Source organism: Notechis scutatus, chromosome 3, assembly GCF_049901735.1.
Source record: "Notechis scutatus isolate UNSWTSFEM ecotype Mainland chromosome 3, rNotScu1.2, whole genome shotgun sequence".
NCBI classification, from domain to species: domain Eukaryota; kingdom Metazoa; phylum Chordata; class Lepidosauria; order Squamata; family Elapidae; genus Notechis; species Notechis scutatus.
The window spans coordinates 129,521,175-129,545,884 of record NC_142011.1 but is presented as its reverse complement, the minus strand read 5'-3'; the positions used below and the strand labels follow the sequence as shown (position 1 = coordinate 129,545,884).

Below are 24,710 nucleotides of genomic sequence, written 5' to 3'. Positions count from 1 at the left end.
TGCCTCTCCATTCTTCCTCCAGACTCTGGGTCCTTGGTTTCCAAATGAGATGCAAAAGTTGCTCTCATCAGAAAAGAGGACTTTGGACCACTGAGCAACAGACCAGTTCTTTTTTTTCTTTAGCCCAGGTAAGACGCTTCTGATGTTGTTTGTTGTTCAGAAGCGGCTTTACAAGAGAATATGACATGTCCAGGATCCGTCTGTGTGTGGTGGCTCTTGATGCACTGACTCAAGCCTCAGTCCACTCCTTGTGAAAATCCCCAACACTTTTGAATGGCCTTTTCCTGACAATCCTCTCCAGGCTGCAGTCATCCCTGCTACTTGTGCATCTTTTTCTTCCACACTTTTCCCTTCCACATAACTTTCTATTAATGTGCTTTGAAACAGCACTTTGGGAACATCCAACTTCTTTTGCAATTACCTTTTGAGGCTTTCCCTCCTTATGGAGGGTGTCAATGATGGTTTTCTGCACAACTGTCAGGTCAGCAGTCTTTCCCATCATTGTGCATCCTACTGAACCAGACTGAGAGACCATTTAAAGGCTCAGGAACCCTTTGCAGGTGTTATGGCTTAATTAGCTGATTAGAGTGGGACACTTTGAGCCTAGAATATTGAACCTTTTCACAATATTCTAATTTTCTGAGATTGTGGATTTGGGGTTTTCATGAGCTGTAAGCAACAATCATCTCAATTATGACAAATCATGGCTTGAACTATCTTGCTTTGCATGAAATGAGTCTATCTCATATATTAGTTTCACCTTTTAAATTGCATTACTGAAATAAATGAACTTTTGCACTATATTCTAATTTTTTGAGTTTCACCTGTATATACATACATACATACATACATACATGTATACATACATACATATATATATATATATATATATATATATATATATATATATATATATATATATATATATAGATAAATATAAATATAAATATAAATATAAATATAAATATAAATATAAATATAAATAAATAAATAAATATTTTCGTAGATTTTCATGGGTCAGATATGTAGGTCTAGGTGTGTTTGGGTCTCTTCCCGTGTAAGATTAAGAGTATCTTGGCGATGTTTCGGCAAGGTCCCACTTGCATTCCTCAGGCTGGTGCTTTCGGCTTCGTGTCAGTGCAAGCACGGCTTCATGCCAGTGCACTGGCACGAATCCAAAAGCACCAGCCTGAGGATGGCGAGTGGGACCTCGCTGAAATGTCGCCAAGATACTCTTAATCTTACATGGGAAAAGACCAAATATATATATATATGTGTGTGTGTGTGTGTGTGTGTGTGTGTGTGTGTGTGTGTGTGTGTGTGTTTTCTTAAGTTTTCTATTATGTATGGCCTTCAGCTTTGTTCGGGTATTTTCCATCATAGTAGTATATTTTAAAGTTATAACGTATCTCATCTATAATCTCATCTGCCATCATATATATTGTATATACATATATATATACATATACATATACATATACTCATAACACATATGTATATACATATATACATATATACATATACACATATACATATACATATACACATACACATATACATATATATACATATACATACATATACACACACACACACACACATATATATATATATATATATATATATATATATATATATATATATATATATATATATATATATATATGGCATTCAGCTTTGTTTGGGTATTTTCCCACGTCATAGTAGTTGTGCTTTTAAAGCTGTAGCGACGTTTCGGCAGAATCTCATCTGCCATCATCAGGCTTCTGTATAGTGTTCATCTGTGAGTCAGGCTTTTACAGTGGTTTCAGATTTGAATTTGGGGCAGCCTATTGCTGTGCCAGAATGGTTTTTTCTTCATCCTGATTGGTTGAGAGTCTGTGTTTATTGGTCTTGGAGTTTGCTGTGTTCTGCTTGTTTGGTGTTTCTAATATCTTCCGTCTGTTTTTTTGGCTCTTTTTGTATCTTGATTGGCTGGCAACATTGTGTTACTTTATTGGAGGCCTTTAGTGCGGCTTGGCTCTGGGTAAATGGACGGCTATCATTAGTTAGGAAGCTGGGTTTCATCTGGGTGCCTGGTTGGGGCGTGTTTGAGCTGGAGGTATCAGGGGGGATCTGTTTGTGCCCAGGTTTTTGCCTGGCTTGTGGTGTGGAGATTTTTTTGTTTGTGAGTGCAGGCTTCCAAATGATTGACAGCCTGGTGGAATCATCTCTTCTGTTCATGCTTTCTGGTCTTTTTTCAATCTCTATGGCTTCTCTGATGATTCTGTGGCTGGGGTTTTCTATAGTGGCTAAGGTTTTGGTGCCATTGAAGTTGATGCTATGACCTGTGGCTTCCATGTGTTGGACTAGTGAGGAAGTGTGTTCCAGCTTTTTGACTGCATTTTTGTGTTCATCCAGGCGGGTACTTATTCTTCTATTGGTCTGTCCAATGTATGTGGCCGGGCATGATGCACAGGGGACTTCATATATGCCTTGGTTTTCCAGGTCCATTTTATCTTTGGGGTTTCTGAGGATGGCTGCTATTTTTTTGTCTGTTTTGAAGGCAGTCTTGATGTAGTGTCTGTGTCGTATTTTACTAATTTTGTCTGTAGTGCCTCTTATGTAGGGCAGGACAGCTGTTCCATAGGTCTGTTCATCTTCTGGGTCTCTATTATGTCTCATGTATAGATGTACTAATCTACAAAAAAACAGATGGCACACTAGGACACACCATATACCAGAAGAAAACACACACCAACCGCTACCTCAACGCCCAATCCCACCACCACCCAGCACAGATAAACTCCGTGGCTAAAACACTAATTACCAGAACCAAATGCCTGGCAGACAAGACACACATTAAGACTGAACTATGCACCCTGACCAAAGTACTGACAGCCAATGGCTTCCACAAAAGCAAAATCAACGGCTTGATCCACAAAAACACTGAGACATAATAGAGACCCAGAAGATGAACAGCTGAATGCCATACATGTAAGTACCCGTGAAAACTTAAGAATATATATATATATATATATATATATATATATATATATATATATATATATATATATATATATATATATATAATGTTGTGACTGGAAGTATCGATCCTGCAGGAATACATTGCAGAGTTTCGTCTGCTCTGCATGGACTCTACTTGGAATGAGTCAGCCCATATGGACGCTTTCCAGGAGGGTTTGGCAGATAACATAAAAGACGAGTTAGTGCATGCGGAGCGGGCCTTAACCTTGGATGCGCTTGTGGTTCAGTGCTTGCGTATTGAAGCCTGTTTACAACAGCGCATGAGCAAACGGCCAGTTGTGGAACTACCTTCTCATTTGCGTTCACAAACCACGCCACCGAAAGTTTTTCAAACCACGGTTAAGACTGAGGAGCCGATGGAGTTGGGTGCACTCTGACCTCGCTTAACGGCGCGAGAACGTTCGAGAAGGTTTCAGGAAGGCTTGTGCCTTTATTGCGGGGGTCCGGGACATTTTGCTAATTCCTGCAAATGGAGAGGGACTCGCAAACCCGTGCCTGAAACCACTCCTGGCCCGTCGGGAACGGGTAGGCCCGACCTCGGGAAACCCTAGGTCGGGCACGTTCCACACCCCCACCCCAAATTGCTGAAGTGAATCCTGGCCCTCCTCGGCATTTACTTTTGGACACTCAAATCTTTTTACAGTCCCAGAAGGAGGGAATCCATGCAGTGACGTTGGTGGACTCAGGGGCTACAACCAGTTTTATGGACCGGGCTTTTACTATGCATTTTGAGATCCCATTGGTTGCTGTGGCTCCACCGATTAAGGTGGAAACAGTGGATGGGCGTGAGCTCAGGTCTGGGCCCATTCATTTCGCCACCCAGCCAGTGCGTATGATCATTGGGGATCACGAGGAGGCGATAAATTTCTATATCACCTCGAACCTTCATCTCCCTTTGGTTCTCGGTGAGTCCCGGCTGCGTTTGCATGATCCGTTGGTGGCTTGGGCGCAGAACGCCATTTCCTTTCCAAGTCTCCAATGTGTGGATCATCTGAGACATGTCTGCGCTGGCCAAGATATCGCCGCTCCTGCTGTTCCCATACCTTCGGAGCTATCGGATTTCTCCGACGTTTTCAGCGAGAAGGAGGCGGATCGATTACCACCGCATCATGCTTATGATTGTCCCGTGGACCTGATACCAGATGCTCCACTGCCCAAGGGTCGGTTATACTCCATGTTGGAGCCCGAGTTGGTTGCGCTTTGAGAGTTTTTAGATAAAAACTTGGGTTGGGGATTTATTCGACCATCGTCATCCCCTCTTTTGGCTCCCGTTCTTTTTGTTAAAAAGAAGTCAGGAGAGCTCCGTTTATGCTGTGATTACCGCCGGTTGAACGCCATCACAGTGAGGAATAGTTATCCTTTGCCGCTCATTCCAGAATTGATGGAGCGGTTGCGGGAGGCTACTATCTTCACTAAACTCGATCTGCGTGGGGCCTACAACCTGGTTCGGATGCGCAAGAGGGACGAGTGGAAGACGGCATTTGGCACTCGTTATGGCCATTTCGAGTACACCGTCATGCCATTTGGTCTGACCAACGCTCCCGCGGTATTCCAGCATTTGATGAACGACATTTTTCGGGACATGCTGGATAGGTTTGTGGTGGTGCTATGACCATGCTATGACCATGGCACCAAAACCCTGGCACCAAAACCCTGGCCACTATGGAAAACCCTAGCCACAGAGTCATCAGAGAAGCCATAGAGATTGAAAAAAGACCAGAAAGCATGAACAGAAGAGATGATTCCACCAGGCTGTCAATCATTTGGAAGCCTGCACTCACAAACAAAAAATCTCCACACCACAAGCCAGGCAAACACCTGGGCACAAACAGATCCCCCCTGATACCTCCAGCTCAAACACACCCCAACCAGGCACCCAGATGAAACCCAGCTTCCTAACTAATGATAGCCGTCCATTTACCCGAAGCCAAGCTGCACTAAAGACCTCCATTAAAGTAACACAATGCTGCCAGCCAATCAAGATACAAAAAGAGCCAAAAACAGACAGAAGATATCAGAAACACCCATCAAGCAGAACACAGCAAACTCCGAGACCAATAAACACAGACCAAGACTCCCAACCAATCAGGATGAAGAAAAACCATTCTGGCACAGCAATAGGCTGCCCCAAATTTAAATCTGAAACCACTGTAAAAGTCTGACCCACAGACGGACACAATACAGAAGCCTGATGATGGCAGATGAGATTCTGCTGAAACGTTGCTACAACTTTAAAAGAACTACAATGACGTGGAAAATACCGAACCAAGCCGAACACCATACATGTAAGTACCCGAAAACTTAAGAAAACAAATATATATATATATATGTGTGTGTGTGTGTGTGTGTGTGTGTGTGTGTGTGTCTGTGTCTGTGTCTGTGTCTGTGTCTCTGTGTGTGTGTGTGTATGTGTATATGTATGTATGTATGTATGTATGTATATATATTCTTAAGTTTGGGGTACTCACATGTATGGCTGCCTTGTTCGGGCATTTTCCCACGTCATTGTAGCTGTTCTTTCAAAGTCTTTTCAAAGTCTGAAACGTTGCTACGACTTTGAAAGAACAGCTACAATGACGTGGGAAATGCCCAAACAAGGCCGAAAGCCGGGTATTTTCCATGTCATTAGAGTTGTGCTTTTAAAGTTATAGCAACGTTTCGGCAGAATCTCATCTGCCATCATCAGGCTTCTGTATTGTTTATGAACACAATACAGAAGCCTGATGATGGCAGATGAGATTCTGCTGAAACGTTGCTACAACTTTAAAAGCACAACTATAATGACATGGGAAAATACCCGAACAAAGCTGAATACCATACATGTAAGTACCCGTAAAAACTTAAGAAAACATACATAAAATTGACCTGAAAACCAAGGCATATATGAAGTCCCCTGCGTATCATGCCCTGCCACATACATCGGACAGACCAATAGAAGAATAACTACCCACCTGGATGAACACAAAAATGCACTAAAAAAGCTGAAACACACTTCCTCACTAGTGGCAGCAAAACCCTAGCCACTATAGAAAACCCCAGCTACAGAATTATCAGGAAGCCATAGAGATTGAAAAAAGACCTGAAAGCATGAATAGAAGAGATGACTCCACCAGACTGTCAATTATCTGAAAGCCTGCACTCACAAACAAAGAAATCTCCACACCACAAGCCAAGAAAACACCTGGGCACAAACAGCCCCCTCCCCCGATACCTCCAGCTCAAACACACTCCAACCAGGCACCCAGATGAAACCTAGCTTCCTAATAAATGATAGACATCCATTTACTCGAAGCCAAGCGGCACTAAAAGTTTCCAATACAGGAAACACAATGTTGCCAGCCAATCAAGACCAAAAATAAAAATAAAAATGCTACAAAACAGACAGAAGATATTAGAAACACCAATCAAGCAGAGCACAGCAAACTCCAAGACCAATAAACACAGACCAAGACTCCCAACCAATCAGGATGAAGAAAAAACCATTCTTTTTTTTAAAACAAAGTTTTTATTTTTTACAACAAACACAAACAAAACATAAAAACATAAAACTCTCTTTCAATTATATACATACAGTGTGTCAGTTGGTTACAATCTTTTGTGCTATCCTTTTTTTTTACCATTAGTCACATGTTATATAAATTCTCACCTTATCGGTCTAGCTTGTGCTTATATAATATCAATTATTAAACATTCATTTAACTATTTTCCCATCATTTTATATGAGATATTCTAATTTTCATTATGATTTAATCTTATACATTCATCCAATGGTTATATATTTTATATTGTATTCTTTAGCAATCTATTAACTTTTATTTACTAATCTATTACTAATCTATTTCTTTACCATGTCTTTTTATCTAACCATTGATAAAATAAATCCCATATCATATAAAATTGCTTATCCTCTTGTTCTCTAATTTCACATGTCAATTTACTCATTTCGGCACAGTCCGTGATTTTCTTAATAATTTCCTCCTGCATAGGTATTTTTTCCAATTCTTAGCAAATACAATTCTAGCTGCTGTTAAAACATTTACAATCAAATATTTCAATTCTTTACAATATATTTCTGGTATAATTCCCAATAAAAATATCTCAGGTTTAAAGTCTATGTGTTGTTTTATCATTTTTTCCAACCATGTGTGGATTATAGTTCAATATTTTTTTTCATCCGAGCATGTCCACCACATGTGGTAATATGAACCAGGTATTTGATGACATTTCCAACATTTATCCGATTTATTCTTGAACATCCTTGCAATTCTCGTCGGGGGTAGGTGCCACCTGTAAAACATCTTATACAAATTTTCTTTATATGCAGTTGACATTGTCATTTTATAATTTTGAGACCACAATTTTTTCCATTTATCTAAATCAATCCCATATCCCAAAATTTTCCCCCAAGCAATCATTGTTTCTTTTACTTGTTCTTCCTCTAATTTAAACTCTAGCAAATGTCCATAAAGTTTTTTTATTACTTTTTCATCAGTACCTGTCAAAATTTTATCTAAATCAGTCAACTTATCATAGATATCTTCTGTTTTAACATCTTTATCAAATCTAGATTGTATTTGCAAATATGAAAACCAATTCATTTTTACACCTTGTTCCTCCAACGCTTGCATAGATTTAAGTTCACCCTTTTCATTCAATATCTCACCATATCTAACTGTTTGTTCCTTTTTATATATTATTGGACAGGAAAAAGCTTCAATAGTAGATAATCATAGCAGAATTTTTAAATAATATTGCTTTTTTATCTTCTCCCAGTTTAGAAACAATGCTTCTCGAATATAATGTCTTCTAAAATACCCCTGTGTTTTAGTTCCCTTATACCAGAGGAAGGCATGCCACCCTAACAGCAGGTCATGTCCTTCTAAATTCAAAAGTCTAGTATTTCTTAGTGTTATCCACTCCTTTACCCACATCAGACTCGTCGCTTGGTAGTATAATTCCCAATTGGGCAAAGCAAATCCTCCTCTTATTCTTGCATCTTGTAGCAATTTAAGTTTTATTCTCGCTTTCTTCTCCTGCCAAATATATTTTAGCACTATTTTGTTTAAATCTTCAAAAAATTCTTTCCCTAATCTGATTGGAATTGTCTGGAATAAGTATAAGATTCTAGGCAATATATTCATCTTGATTGTAGATATTCTCCCAATCAGTGATAATTGTAAATTTTCCCATTTTATCAAATCTGTCGCAATCTGTTGTTTAAGTTTGAGATAATAATCCTCCTTAAGTGTGCCACATCTTGGTGTTATATGTATCCCTAAACACTTAACCTTGTTTCTGACCTGGATCCCAAAACTTCCTCCAATTCTTTTTTTCGTCTTACTAACATGTTCTTTGCTAAAATCTTTGTTTTATCTTTATTTTCAAACCTGCTACTTTCCCATACTCTTCTATCTTTTCTATCAGTTTAGGTGCAGACTCCAATGGATCCTCTAATATAAATACCAGGTCATCTGCAAAAGCTTGTAATTTATACTCTTCTTTTTTAATTTTCATTCCTTTTCTTTTCATTCCTTTTATTTCTTTTTCTTCTCTGATGTTCCTATTCAGCACTTCCAGTGTTAACACAAACAACAGAGGTGACAGTGGACAGCCTTGTCTGGTCCCTTTTCTTATATCTATAAAGTCTGTTAACTCTCAATTTATCATAACCTTTGCAGTTTGTTTATGATATTTCATTTCTATGGCTTGAGTAAATTTTTTACCAAAGCCCATTTGGTCCAATTGTAACAGCATAAAATGCCAATTCACATTATCAAAGGCTTTTTGTGCATCTATAAACATCAGAGCCATTTGTTTTTCAGGATGTGCCTCATAGTATTCCAGTGTATCTGTTGAATATTTTCAATTTTCTCATCTGTCTTTTCCGCTCTTTGCTCAATATTCTCCATTCTCTTTTCAATATTATCTGTTTTTACTTGCATCTTTTGAATTCCTTGCATAATCATCTGCAGTGTCACTTCTTTCTCCTTCTCTTGTTGTAACATCACCTATATTAATCGTTGTCCTCCAGATGGTGAGGAAGAAGAAGTCAGGATTGAAGAAGCTGAGGCTGGTATCTTTCTGCTCATCTTAGAGTACTTAATAGAAAAATTGAAAAGAAAAAGCAAGAGCAGCCAATTGCCACTCCAGTAAAAAAATAAAAAAAATAAAAGCAAAAGATAAAAATAAAAAAGGGAAGGGAAAAAATCTTTAGGCACTTGAATACCTTAATCCAATTGGTTCCAATTATGTAGGGAAAAAAGGAAAAAAAATATAAAATGGAAGACGGATGAAAAAATAAAAATAAAAATTAGGAAAAAAATTAAAAAGACAGAAATCTGTATATTCCCCTTGCTAAAAAGGTAAAACAAAGGGAGGAGGGAGAGGGGAAAAATAGTCTTATTCTTGCATCAAAGGACTCAAATCCAAATATAAAAATCCAACTGGGGGGGGGAGTAGAAAAAAAAAAAGGAAAGAGAAAATGCAATTCTGTCAATAAGCAAAGCACTGCCACTATATGTTCAAGGCTCTTTATTAAATCAAAAAACAAAATTTCCAGTTCTCTTTTCAAGGTCACTTCAATCTTCTTTCTTCAATTTCAAATCCAGACTCCAGCTATCAGTAGTTCCACAGAAGAGCACCTACAAACAATCTACATGCTCTTCCCACTATCTTTTCAATGAAAGGCACAGAGTCCTTGAATGTAACACCAAATGTATCAACAAGAAAGAAAGAAAGGAAAACAATGTATCCAAGCCTCCAGGTGGCAGTGCTACTTATTTCCCTTTCCTTTCCCTTCACCTCTAATATTAAAACCAGTAATAGAAAAAATAAAAAGAATCTAAAATTATTAAAAAGAAAAAACAAGAGAAAAAAAAACTTTTCCAAAGAGTTATTTTGAAAGGAAAAAATAAAAATTGAAAAGGAAAGACCAGTCCAGTTGAAAAGTTGAAAAGTTTTAATAAAATCCAAAGTTCCAATAAAAAGAAAGAAAAAACCTTCAGGATTAATTTGTGCTTAGTCTCGCCACTTAAGCGCTTTTATCTTCACTTTTAAATTTAATGTTTAGTCTTTTAGGGTGTTCTCTCCAGAAAAAAAATAAATAGAAAATTATCTCACCAAATTGACACACTTTCTTTCCAGCTTTCTTCAGTTCTGGAGCTGTCCCAGCTTCAGCAGCTTTAATGACTGCCTCTCCACCGTGGGGAAAAAAGGACTTCTCCTGGATCTACTGGGGACTTTGCGATGTCCCTGGGATCAACAGGATGTGCCATCTTCTTTCACCATCTATACGGGGTGGTTTAGGTCCGCTGGGACCGTCCTGAAATGGAGATATAAGCAGCGATCTTAGAGCTTAAAGATCGCATGCTGCACCGCTGCAACGCCAGCTCCGCCCTCTCCCAAGAAAAAAACATTCTAACACAGCAGTAGGCTTGCACATAATTTAAAACAGAAACGGCTGTGAAAGCCTGACTCACAGACGAACACAATACAGAAGCCTGATGATGGCAGATGAGATCTGAATGAATGAAATATTCTTATTAAATACTGGCATTTCTCTTGTCTGTGGAGTTTCCTGGTGTGTGTGTCTCTCTTGTGGGAGGTTTCTGTTTCAGCTCTCCAGAAGGCTAGTTGTTTGGATTTGTCCCAGAGTGCTGCGTGGATTTTGTTGCTGAGTTTGAAATGGAGTGTGAGTAGGTCTCTGTTGGTTTGGTCTAGTAGGAATCTTTTCTTGTGGAGTTCATTTCTGATTAGGGCTAATTCCGTTCTTTTGGATTCCAAAGAAACACTATCACCAATCTAATCTGAAAAGAGATACCCCAAAAAAAACAAGACACAGAACAAGACAACGGTATCGCACTCCTCCCCTACATCAAAGGCACCACAGACAAAATCAGCAAAATTCTCCACAACACAATATCAGGATAGCCTTTGGCACTGACCAAAAAATAGCCAACATCCTAAGAAACCCCAAAGACAAGATCCAGCTAGAAAACCAAGGAGTTTATGAAATACCATGCAACAATTGCCAAGCCACATACATTGGACAAACCAACAGGAGAATAAATGCACGCATCGCAGAACACAAAAATGCAGTCAGAAGAGAAGAAAATATTTCCTCCCTCTTCCAGCACCTTAAAGCCACAGGACATGAAATTAATTTTGAAGGAGCCAAATTAATATCCAACACTGAACATTTCAGCAAGAGAATAATCGGGGAAGCCATCAAGATACAGAAACACCCCCATAACATGAATAGACGGGATGATACCTCTCGCCTACCAGACATCTGGAAGCTAGCCCTCAGCAGCAAACGAGTCCCAGCCATGAAAACCAACACCAGACCCGAAACAGCATGGGACACCACCGCCAATCCCCCTCATCAGACCCAGGCCCAAGCCCATCCTATAAATAAAGGACAACCACCATCCAGAAAACAGACCATGGCTGCCTTGCCAGCTGTTGCACCCCCCAACCCCAAAACCAAACAAACTGACACATGCCAAGAACACAGACCCAGACCCCAAACTTGAAGCCAGACTAAAACCCAGAATGCTACATCATAGCCACCCGCTCAGGATATCACATCAGAAAACTCAGGAAATTACACCACAAGAACTCAAGAAGTTGCAACACAGCAAATGACCCAGGATATCACAGCACAAGACCAAGGATACCACAGCAATAAGTCTCACAAGGTCATCACACAACCCACTACCCAAGCCGTTACTACACAGGAGGCTAATGGAAAAGAGATCAAAACACAAACGACCCAGGAGATTACAACGCAGGACCCAGGATACCACAACAAAAGAACTCGCAAGCCCATCACACAACCCATTACCCAAGCCGTTAAAACAGAAAAGGCTAATGGAAAAAAAGATCACTACAAAACAAATGACCCAGGAGATTACAGCACAAGATCCAGGATATCTCCACAACAAAACTCACAAGGCCATCACACAGCCCATTATACCAACATCAACTCCATCAAACAATCAAGAGGCAGCACGCAGACAACCAGCCCAGCCCACCAGCCCCCACCACCAGTATTTATAGAGAGACGGCAGCTCCGATCACACACTGCTTGCATGAAGCCGAAAGCACCAGCCTGAGGATGGAGAGTGGGACCTTGCCAAAACATCGCCAAGATACTCTTAATTTTACATGGGAAAAGACCCAAACACACCTAGACCTACACACACAGAGACACACAGACACACAACAGACACACACACACACACACACACACACACATATATAAGTTTTCGTGGGTATTTATATGTATGGTATCCAGCTGAATACCATACACACACACACACACACACACACACACACACACATACACACACATATAGATATTGATAGATATAGATATTGATATTAGAGTATTAATTGATGTTTTAGTTTTAATATAGATCATTTTTACTTTTGCATCCAATAGCTTGGCATATAAATATATCTTTTACTGACAAGAAAATTGGTTGTTCTACATAAGGGTGGTCAAACTAGATTTCATGGAGGGCCACATTAGGATTGTATTTGACCTTGGGGGGGGTTGGGGGCATGGCCATGGGGCATGGCCAGGGTGGGCATGGCCAGGTCAACATTACTTGTGTTGGGGGAATTTGTGGTGGCCAAGTGCTAAGGCAGGACTTCCCTCAGACCCTCCCTCATTCTCATTATAATCTCCTTCCTTCCTTCCTTCCTTCCTTCCTTCCTTCCTTCCTTCCTTCCTTCCTTCCTTCCTTCCTTCCTTCCTTCTCTTCTTTTTTCCTTCCCTCTTCCCTTCTTTCTTCCCAGTTTTCTTTGTCTTTTCTCTTTCCCTTTCTTCTTTTCTGTCCCTTTTTGCATGCTCAAATGCAAAAGGGGAAACATTTCTCCTTTTGTTTTTAGGTTGTTTTGCTAGCCTTCTGCCAGTGAAAATGGAGGGGGGGCCCCAGCTCTGTTTTCACAGGCAGGGAGCTTCAGGAGGCCATTACAGCTGAAAACAGAGCCCGGGAGGACCACCCACAGCTCCCCTGAGCTCCATTTTCACTGGTAGAGGGCTTCAGGAGGCCTTCATGGCCAAAAAACAGACCCCGGGAGGGCTGCGCATGGCCCTCCTCAGCTGCATTTTTTCTGGCAGAGGCACCGTGGACCAGTCCTTTGCTGTTTCCAGGGTGGCCCTGTGGGCAAGATCTAGGCACCTCACAGGCTAGATCTGACCCATGGGCCTTGAGTTTGACACTCCAGTTCTACATGCACATTCACATCATAGCAATGATCCAGATCAGGTTTCTGCTACCCTGCTTTATGCCCTACTAAATAATAGCAATTTAGGAATATGCAGGTTCATAGTTTTAATTCTGGTTTGTGTGTCAGTTTATGATGCAAAATCCTGAATGTTTTGTAATCTACCATAATATTGAAATGTTGATTCTTCTTGACTCTCTATGGCTGCCTATTTGAGGCAAATCTTGCTTCTAGAGCAGGCTGAAGATATAGTAATCAGTATATGGTTTAGCTCATGCTTTGCAAATGAAATTGACACCGCAGTCATTGCTCCTGGCAAGAAGCCTCCATTGACAATAAAAATAATAATAACCCACATGAAGAATGGGATCATAGAAAGTTGGTCTTCAATATTTGGAATCTAACCTAGTTATCAGATTTAGTCTACACAACACAATGAAGGAAATTCTAATAGAAAGATACAGAGAAAGCTCTATGAAATGCTGTAGAAAGGCATTTCATAATTAGTATACCCATATAATCTTCATTGCCTTTTCAATGCCAGACAATAGCACTTTATTTCTCCAAGAGCTTTTAGTGACTTGTTATTTGTGAGAGATTTAAAAATTTATTACCATTTTTTCTCTTTGTTATTGTTTTTACAGTATATGCTATTGTTTTCATATTTGTTTCATATTTTATACAATGTAGTGATATAAGTTTTTATCAATGATTTTAACCTTCTATTTGAATTTTAGAATTTATTGCAAATTGCTTTGAAATAAAAATATTATATATTATATTTTAATTGGGAAAAAAATCAGACTGAGAGATTTTCTGATATCCTTTCTGACACTTTTATTTAAGATAACAAATGAGAATATTATAATACTGACCACAAGATGTCAGTGTTTGCCAGGAATCCACCAAAAATAACCAATAAATGTCAAATGCCCAATCCATTTAAAATTCTTGTAAAGATTTTACAGCTTCCGTTTCTTGGGAGAAGGTATCAACAAGTGACACCAAGAAGCCCACTGTGCAATCTTTAAAGACATAATAACAAAGATGTTTCCTGATTTCTTTTACAAAATCTCTGTAGCTGGACCCTGTATTTTGTACTAGGGTTTGTTACATGTTGCGAAATGTGTTCTGAGTCTTCACATCAGCCCCAACAAAACTGTGTTCGTATAATAAACAGTCACATAAGTTAATATTCTAATTCAGTTAAATGAAAATATGCACAGAGGCAACATTTTCATTCTGTAGAAAGATCTGAGAGATGTATAATTAATCTGAACTATCTGTCTACATTGCAGCCACTGGATTTTGAAACAAAAAAGGCATACACTTTCAAAGTCGAGGCTTCAAATGTCCATCTTGACCATCGCTTTCATTCTGTGGGTCCATTCAAGGATACAGCAACTGTGAAGATCAATGTCCTAGATGTGGATGAGCCTCCAGTTTTCAGCAAATCATTTTACACCATGGAGGTATATGAAGATACTCCAGTTGGGACTATTATAGGAGCAGTGACTGCCCAGGACTTGGACATTGGAAGCAGTTCTGTCAGGTAAGGAAATGTTCCACAGCTCATAAAGTCATGAATGAATTGGGAACAGTAAAAATAATCATGGAAGGTATAAAGACGTTCAAAGCTGGCAAGTTTATGAAACAATCCCTTAGATTTTTGGAAAAATCTTTATTCCTAGTAGGACAATGTAACTAAATTTTGAAATAATTCTCCTGAAAAACTTCCATCTTGTATAATTTAGGCAGAATTATCCTATGTCTCTTGTTCACTCTTTCCCTGGACCCAGGAATCTCATCTATAATGACCCCAGAATCAATTGATCTATTAGGCACAATAAGCACATTTTTAATCAGAAAGAATAAAAATGAAGTAGAAGTTCCTTTTAATAAAAACAGGCAAGAAATGCATATTTGAACATCAAATAGATGGTCTTAGAAACGAATAGCATAGCACAAATACTAAAATTTAGTAACTTTGATTATAAGGAACAGACATATAATTGGCAGCAACTGGTTTTATACACACAAATAGAGACATGTATGCATATACAGTGGTGAGATTCACCCTTTTTTACTACCAGCTATGAGAAAGTGCTTTGCACGGGTGTGCAGTGTCCATAAACCACTGGTTCAAAGCTTCAAAACGGACCTTGTATTCAGTGCTGGTGAGTAAAACAGCTGAAGCACAGCAATCCGCTCTGCCACGCTAATCAGCTGAGCTCACAAACAAGGAACTAAAGCACAGGAAAGGACGGGAATGGGTGGGCAGGGCTAACTGCTCACCAGCGCTACTGGTTCACTATAACCAGTGCAAACTGGCAGCATCCCACCACTTTGCATATATCTGTTTGAGTGTGAAGTACAAGCTATATATAATTACTATTCCTTAGTTCTCTGTAAAAATGCAAATACAATGTTGAAAATCATATTACATGTAATTTCAATACTATTATTTTAAGGGAAGGAGGTTCCCCCCAAAAGACAAAGAAATATAGGCTCCACAATAGTGACAATATAAATCTGAATTGCCATTTCCTTTCTTAACCTTCTTGCTGCCTCTTCTCAAGGTCAGTTTGGCATTCTGTCACAGAAGGTGAAGTTCAAGACAATAAAGCCCTTTATTCTGCATTCAAAACCTGGGATCAATAAGTAGGTTGGTGAAGCCATATCATTTTCAGTCAGGAAGCATCTTCTGGGTCCCTTTTATATATCCTGAATTTCATTCCATATCCTAGATCACTTCTGCATATACTTTGTAACCCCTGAGCTTACAAATTCAAGGTCAGTTTGGCATTCTGTCACAGAAGGTGAAGTTCAAGACAATAAAGCCCTTTATTCTGCATTCAAAACCTGGGATCAATAAGTAGGTTGGTGAAGCCATATCATTTTCAGTCAGGCAGCATCTTCTGGGTCCCTTTGATATATCCTGAATTTCATTCCATATCCTAGATCACTCCTGCATATACTTTGTAACCCCTGAGCTTACAAATTCAGCTTATTTCCATACCCTGCAACCTACATAGCCATAGTCATACCCTTAGTCTCACCCACTAAAAAAATAGAAAGCAACCATCTGTAAGCAATATATTATTTTCCAGATATTTAGGTTATATACTTGTTGGGGCTCATACGTGTTAGGGCTCATGGGAAGAACAAGAACTTGTACATAAATAGTTTGCGATTTACTTCACAGTCAACACCTGAGGCATGTCTTTGATGCTGTAACTGGACTCATCCATTTCAACATAGCAATAGTATAGTCAATTTGATTTCCATGTACTCCATCTGTGGAGTCCTTCATGTATTCCATCTGTAGCAATAGTATAGTCAATTTGATTTCCATATACTTCATCTGTGCTGTACATAATTTCCATGTTCAGAGGCATTGTTTTGGTTGTTTAAAGATAGTGTTAGCAATGAAGAAATAATTGAATTGGCAGAATGTTATAAGTTGTTATCCTGCTTCATTTTGGTTTCTTAAACCATAGAATACAACTACATTTTCTTCAATATTTCCAACTTTGGCATTCCATAAACAAAGCTTATTTCAATGTTTTGACAAACATTCTCTTCTTCTGCATCAGTGATTGGATTATAAATGTGGATAATTGTCATGGTAAAGAACTGTCCTCAAATTGATATTATTCGATCACTATTGCATTGTATTCAAATTCTGTTCTTGGTATATAACCTTCCTAACTACAAAAGTATCATAGTTGCCTCTTTGTTTTCAATGCCCTGCATAATGAACAGTTGATCTTCTGATTGAAAATGTGAATTCCCACTGGACCTCAATTCACTGATGCTTAAGATGTCAATGTGAAGCTGTTTCATCTTCACTGTGTTGAGCATTCCTCTGTTTATGCTTTTACGTTAGCTATTCCCACTATAATTCAATCTTTGCAGCTTTGGATTTTCTCTTCCAGTGTGGTAACATCAGCAGTTAGATACCCCAGAGGCCTTTTAATCTAGCAACTTCATAAACATCATTGCATTCTAAAAGTTCCTCAGCTCTTATTGGTGACATATTGAGTGCCATCTGATCTAAGTGTCTCATAATATAGTACAATATTCTCAATATTTTTTTTTTTTTGTATTCTATCCATGTCATTTTCTTGTTGTTTTTTTAAAAAAACCCAGTAGTTTATTTTCCATTGCTTTCTCCTAAACAGTACAAATGGATGTATTTGCCAATGACACTAAAGGATCATCCACCTCCTTCATCTCTCTTTATTACTGCTACCTGATGTAGGTGCCTGAATCCTTTAGCTAGCATAGCCTGCTCTATTAACAATGTTCCCTGGTTGCCTATCTGGTCAGGGCCTTGCCCCTGGAATGGAGACAGGAAAAGACCCTGAGGGACATTTTGTTCTGGGCAAGATAGTCCTCAGCAGGAGGAGTAAGAGGACAGCTTCAGGGAACTCAAGGACAGCTTGAAGGAGCTGGGGTAAAGCTGAACTTAGAGGAAGCTGAGGAAAAAAAGGACCGAGAGGGAGCAGAAAGAACAAAGCTGCTACAAGGGAAAGATGCTGCACTCCTTCAGAAAGAAAGAGAGATTATGAGATTGCCACCCCAGGGAAAAGAGGATGGCTACTATTGGCCTAGAGATTGTATCCTGGCTGCCACAAGAGAAAGACTGGATAGACCTCTCACTGGGTTTTAGAGGACATGTTGATGAAGCAACAGGATTGGTGAGATGGAGGAATAGGCCCCAAGGCCTATGCTGGTCACATGGAGAAGAGATAGAAGGCCAGATTGCCAGTGGCTCTTTTGGAAGAAGAGCTACACTAGACAAGTGCAATGATCCTGGGTGATCCTGCTGGGAGTATGTATGTATGTATGTATGTATGATGTATGTATGTATGTATGTATGTATGTATGTATGTATGTATGTATGTATGTATGTTTATAATGCCCTCCCACTATTCTTCACTCATCCTTCCCTGGAAAGCCTCTCTCTTCCTTTCCTCTCCTTAATGAGGCAGCACAGTCAGTGTCAGATCTGTGTATCTGCCATTCTCCAATGGAAGAAAGGGGGGGTGTGGATTCGATACATTTAATTCTTTCCCTCTCTTTGTAGCCTAAGTATCCTATTTCTTACATTGTCTTTTGTATAACCTTTTACATGATTTATAACTGTTGCCTGGTGCCCCAGATCCCTGGAAAATTCTCATCTCTTGGGGAGATGCAAGGGGAGAAGGGGCCATGTGGATGACAGTACCGGAAGATGACCCTGGGAAACTTTCCTTATCTGTTTTCTCAGAGGTGCTGGTTCAATAACATCTTCACACTTGCAGATTGGTGGAATCCACATTGGACTGTTGGGAGGGGTTTCTAATTTCCTTTATCCTAGTTGCATGCCCTGAGGGACCTCAGATCCTGCTTTGAATTTTGACTTGCTTTTATCCCTCTTCAATAAAAGATTCCTTTTGAAATACAAAGTTTTCAAGAGGCCATACTTAATTTTTGAAGTGGGGAGAGGCTGGTCCTTTCAGTCAGTCTTGAGAAGTCTAGTCATTAGCATAAGCTTATTTGACTGATTTGGAGTCCTGCATGTTGGGGTGGGATGGGGAGGACTTTTGGAAAGAACAGAAAAGGTTTACATTTATCTCATTTTCACACACAAAAAAACTTAAATTAGGATGGATGGTGATTCCATCATACATCACTTATTAGACTTCGATGGCTGCAATGCATACTTACATTCTCTCTATAAACAATATAAGAGTTTTTTCTGATGTCCCAATGGTAATATTGCAAGCTTTTTTTAGTAATGTAGGTAACTAGTGGTGGGAATCAGATGGGACAATGCAAGATATATGTGTACCAGTATTTTTTTTGTGTGTACCATGATTTTACATGCAAATCCAAAAGTGTCAGCTTGTGTATTCAGAGTTTTTCAGCATTAATTTAGCACCAGAAAAATAAACACAAATGGCTGATGCTTCATTTAACATCTTTATAAACATAATAAGTAGATTTTACAAACCAGTTGTAGATTTCTCCAACATGGAGCAAACTCAAGACAAAAACATGTTGCAAGTAACTTCAGTAGCAAGCATTATACACAGCAGAGGAGAGAAGCAGTTTCATTTTCAATAGATAGACTCAGAGGTCAACATAGCTTCACAGTTGCAGAGCTTAACATAGCTGCAGAGTTGCAGAGCTTTATACAGAGCCATGGCTAGGCTACTTCTAGTTTCAGTTTTCCAAACAATCCTCATTGGCTGACTTAGTTGCTATGCCTATTCATTGGCTGACCTTGTTACCAAGCTCTATGAATATACTCTGACATTGTGATATAATAACTAAATCCTTACTTATTACGGGTTGAATGCTCCTCCACCAATTGCCTCTTGTCCTGCCTTCAGGTGCTATGAAGAATAAATCAATATTCTCTTCCTTGTGACATACCTTCAAGTATTGGGAAACTGCTATTGTGTCTCCTCTGAGCCTTCTTTTCATTAGGCTAAACATGTCTAGTTCCCTTAGCTGTTTATTATATGATATGGCCTCCAGACCCCTTTACCATCTCTGTTGCTCTTATCTGCACTTTCTCTATATTCTCTTTTTCAAAATGTAAAATATTGTAGAGATGGATTAATAAAATATTTGACACAATTACTAAAAATATTATTAATTGTTAAGAATTGCAGGAATGTATTCCTGGAGATTTACTCCCAGAAAAAGGAAATTTGCAGCTTTAGAAAAGCACCATTTATTCATTTCACTCTGCCTGTTTTTGATATTGAGAAATATGACAATTTCTGAAAATCCTAAACTCTTGTGAATATGATTAACGGTAACAGCAAAGACAAAGATGAACGCATATAAGATAGATAGATGTAATTTATCAAGTAGTCATATAAATATAATGGGCAGGGGTGAAAGACCATGAACTCATTCTTAGGCTTCTGAAGAAAAGCTGGCACATAAGTCTAATAAAATTTGCAGATGATAGCTAGACCGCTAGCAGACAGACAGACAGAGGGACAGAGATAATAGAGATAGGGATAGGGATAGAAATAGATGGAAATCCTATACAGAACTATCATATTGTCTGCTGACTTTTCTGCATAGGTTTCCAAAGGTTTGCTTATTTCCCCACCTCCCTGTCAGAATTACCAGTAAAGCACACAATAGTCTACAGGGGCTTTTAAAGCAACTGCACTGAGCTTTCAAGAGGACATGCTTCAGTTCTCTTGAACCCATGAGAGCCATGGGTTCAGAGGAGCAATTCTGCCACTGAGCTAAGTGCAACAAATCCTTGCATTTATAAGGGTTGCAGCTGTCTTAGAGTCATATAACTGATATTCAGGTATTTCCTAACTGGAAGTGTTTACAAGTGTCGCAGTGTCCCATAGTCATGTAATTGGCATTTGTGTGCTTTAGACCAGTGGTTGCCAACTGGTGGGCCATGGTCCACTGGTGGTCCATGAGAAAATTTTGGTGGTCAGCAGAGAAATGTCACCCCCAGAGCACTCCCCAAAGCAATTAATCCAGGCTGCCCAGGAACAAAAGGCTGCGCCGCCCACATGGCCCGCAGGAACCCCCTCCCCACTCACTCCTTACCTGGAAAACTTGCCTGCTAAGTTGCTATTTTTTCTTCCCCCCCCCCCTCAACCATCAGTGGTTCTGCTGTGCCAGAAAATTTAGATTAGCTAGAAAGCAGGAAACTATTGAATTTCTTGCTTTCTAACTAATCTTTAGATATTCAGCTCGGCTTTTAAGCTGAGCTGAACCTTCCTTAGGACTGAAGCTTCTATTTGTCAGTGCAGACTCAGGTAGCCGATGGCAGATAGATAGATCTCTGAATGAATCTGTGATTCTGTGAGCAACTCAATCTGCCTGCCTGCTTTGCCTGATGTTGGGTAAAAGTTGCTTTTTTAATTAAAAAATCCAATATTTACATAAATATTTATAATATTTACATACAAGTCATGCCCAGCCAGTCACATGACCACCGAGCCACACCCACAAATTAGGCCATGCCCACAGAACCGGATGTTAAGAAATTTGAATCCCACCCCTGCGTGTGTGTGTGTGTGTGTGAGAGAGAGAGAGAGAGAAAAGAGAGAGACAGAGGGAGGGAGGGAGAGAGAGAAAGAGGTTAGATCAGATCTCTCTCTCTCTCTCTCTCTCTCTCTCTCTCCTCCCCCATCAATGTCAGCAAGCCACCATAAGTCAAAATTCATATTAGTGATCTCTGGGATTTAAAATTATGAGTTTGGTGGTCCCTGAGGTCCAAAAGGTTGGCAACTCCTGCTTTAGACCACTTTCTGATAAGCAGGATCAATAGAGAAGCTGACCATAAAAGCACAAACTGCAGTTGTGTGATGTCTCACATAATGATCATAATGATTTGCTGAACCATGGAAGCAGAAGTGATGTTGTAAGTCTGGAATAGTCACATGATATTTTGCTCAGTGATAAGGTGCTCAGCATTGAAATCACAGGTCCCATTTGTGGTCAGTGAGTGCGGACTACCTATTTTCACATAAATACTACTAGATGGTTTTTTTATACAAATAAAAATGCTTTAGTTATACCGTCATATTTTATACATGTACAATATGTACTGGCACTTAAATGATATTTTTTTAAAAAAGGATTGTAATTTTCAAGATTTTTAAGTAGTAGCCACTTTATTAAACTGGTTTTGCTTATTTATTACCTGGTATAACTGAGGGGCAGAAAATACACACAGGTCTTAATTAATGATGTGTTAGATTTCACTACTACATAAGGTTTATGTCCCTAATTTAAATTGAAAGTCAATAAATAGATGTTAGTAAAATCATAAATTACCTTCAGACGATTTTGTTTGATTACAACTTCTGAGTGTGTCTTACAACCATTATGCTGAGTTAGCTTTTAAAGATCTAGTTCCCCTTGTCAGGGTAAATAATCTGTTATGTCAGTTTTGAAATATTTTAAAAGAAAAACTTGTAAAGTAGAATAGGAGAAAGAGGTAGAAAAGAAATAGGTCTTTAGGAAGATAATATGTTTTTCTCTATGCAATCACCAATATAATGTGCTGTGCAATTTCATTACAAATTAATTCATTTTCTCTCAGATACTTCCCAGACACAGTTTTAGCCTTCACAATGTCTATTACACTGATCTATAATCTGGAAAACAAACGAGAGAGCAACAAGACAATGCTTTGTACAACAGATGGCATAACTCCACGATGCAAAACAATCCAAAACAGTTCATGTTAGCAGGAGAAATACTAAGTCCGTATAATTTATCATATATTATAAGGGACAAAGACTTCCAAATCTGTTTGCTTTGACATATGGGAATCAGAAGATAATAGCTAAATGACAGTGGAAAGGAAATCCACTTATTTAAAGAATAGAAAAAAAGGAGCCTATTTTCAAAAGATGATTGACAATGCTGAGTTTATTTTTTTTGTTTGGACACAACCAAAACAGTTTTTTTTTTTTTAAAGAAGTGTTAACTAGGTGAAGAACAAATCCATCAGGACTGTGGAAAGAGAAAAACCAAACACTGGAAGAAGAGCAAATTGGAGAGATGTAATTTAAAAATTAATGGAACAAGATTGTTACATTTTTTTAGACTTTAGGGAATTGACCTCCACTATGCCAGGTTTAGGATCCATATGCCATGGAAACCAATTTTTAATTTCTTTTTCATCTTAAAGTCTCCTTTGGGTTGAATCTGACTTTTGGTATACTCATAATTGTATGAGGAAAGTACAACATTTTGTATTATTTAAAAATAGTGTCTCCAAGTGTAACAGAGCTTCAGAAATACTCATAATTTTGTGAGAGAGGGGGGGGGAGAGGGAGGGAGGGGGAGAGAGAGAGATACATTTTCATAGATTTATCCTGTATTGACATTGGAAAACATTCTGGATCAACATACTGTAATTGCAAATTCTCTCCTGCATTCCGTCTTGTGGGAATACATTCTAATATTTTTTTTTCTCTTGTTGATGTTCATTCTAATTATTTTTCTCTACTAAAATGGTTCCACATATTATATCTTTGACCAAAGTGTCTGCTGAGAAATCTCTATGACATTGAGGTGGAGATTGACTTTCTCCCTTCTGTCTTGTCACAGCCTGAGAATAATCATAATCTAATATGCTTTAAGAAGAAGGGAAGAGAGAGAGGGAGGGAGGGACGGAGGAAAGAAGAAAAAATATATTGATATATTCTTGATTTCATTATGAGAAATAAAGAGATGATAACAAATTTGCCAAGACAATTTATTTAATAAATGCGCAATTCATCTAAGAAAAACAGGGTGGTGAGTGATGAAATGTTTAGACAGCAATTAGGATGTGTTGATGACTGCAACGTAGTCACTTTTTCACCTCTCTAACGCACAGACAAATCTGTTTGAAAAGAGGCATGACATGTCTTCTTCTCTGGGAAACATTAGCAACTCTTTCCCCCTCACTCTGCTTCATTTGACTCTTTGAACCTCTAGGGCTATCTGTGTAAATTAGTTTTTGCATCCTGTCAAATCAAATGAATACTTTGCATCTTGGGCATTTGCAGCAAAACCATGCTTGCTCGGGTCAGAGTAACTCACAAGCAGCCAGAGATAAAAAACAAACAAAAGAGAAATAATTAAGTTCACACTTTAAGGATTTAGGTATTCACTGATTCTAGGTTGGCATGTATTTTAAAATGCCTTTTTAAGTACAAACACAGACCTTTGTGTACACAGACTATTTAGCGATTTAATACCAAAATATATTGAACCCACAGTTTTCATAGTCAAATATTATATAAAATTAGCTAATCAAATTATTTTTGAGGGAAGGGTTTCCTTGCTAAACAAGGGAGCTTGCCCTTGTGGTATTGAGTACGGCCTCTTCCAACATGGACTACGTGAAAAATGGATACCTGAGGTTGTACTTGGAATAGAATTAGCTGTATTAAATGTAAAGTATTTCCTTTTTAGATAGGGGCGTTTTATAGCTCACAGGAAGAAGATTAAGGTATCCTTGCAAGTACCAGAATGTGGCCAATATCAGAGCCAAGCATTAGCTACTGCTACTGCAGATGAACAAAATTCTTGAAAGCTCTAACTAACTGCATAGAAGATTTTCAAGGTTACTTAATAAATTAAATTGACTATATCCTAATAGTAGTCATTGCAATTTCTTTTTCTGCATTTTCTTATATCTCAACATTGTACATAAGCTTACTTGACTCTGTGCTTGGTATATTGGCTAAGGAAACATTGTTAAACGTGTTCCTTGCGTGGTTGCCCAAATTCTGCAGACTCTTAATATGGGTACTGAAGTCTTCACAAATTGTATCCTGATTAAGCAGATGGGCAGGCCTGGACCTCATCACTTAGGTGACTGAGAAGAGACAAGAGTGCTGAGGGAACTCATAATTTTCTCCAACTTTTTCAAGAAATTTGTTACGATCCAGTTATTTCAGAAA

At 38.7% G+C, this 24,710-nt stretch overlaps 1 protein-coding gene across 3 annotated transcripts in view; it reads left to right on the top strand.

Moving 5' to 3' along the window:
• LOC113415857 (cadherin-12) overlaps positions 1–24,710 on the top strand; it is an 817,727-nt gene that overhangs the window by 773,997 nt on the left and 19,020 nt on the right. For all 3 annotated transcript variants that reach the window (XM_087961174.1, XM_026673444.2, XM_087961175.1), the window contains one exon: positions 14,562–14,815. In XM_087961174.1, the coding sequence (XP_087817300.1) occupies positions 14,562–14,815 (254 nt within the window). The remainder of the gene's footprint in view (positions 1–14,561; positions 14,816–24,710) is intronic.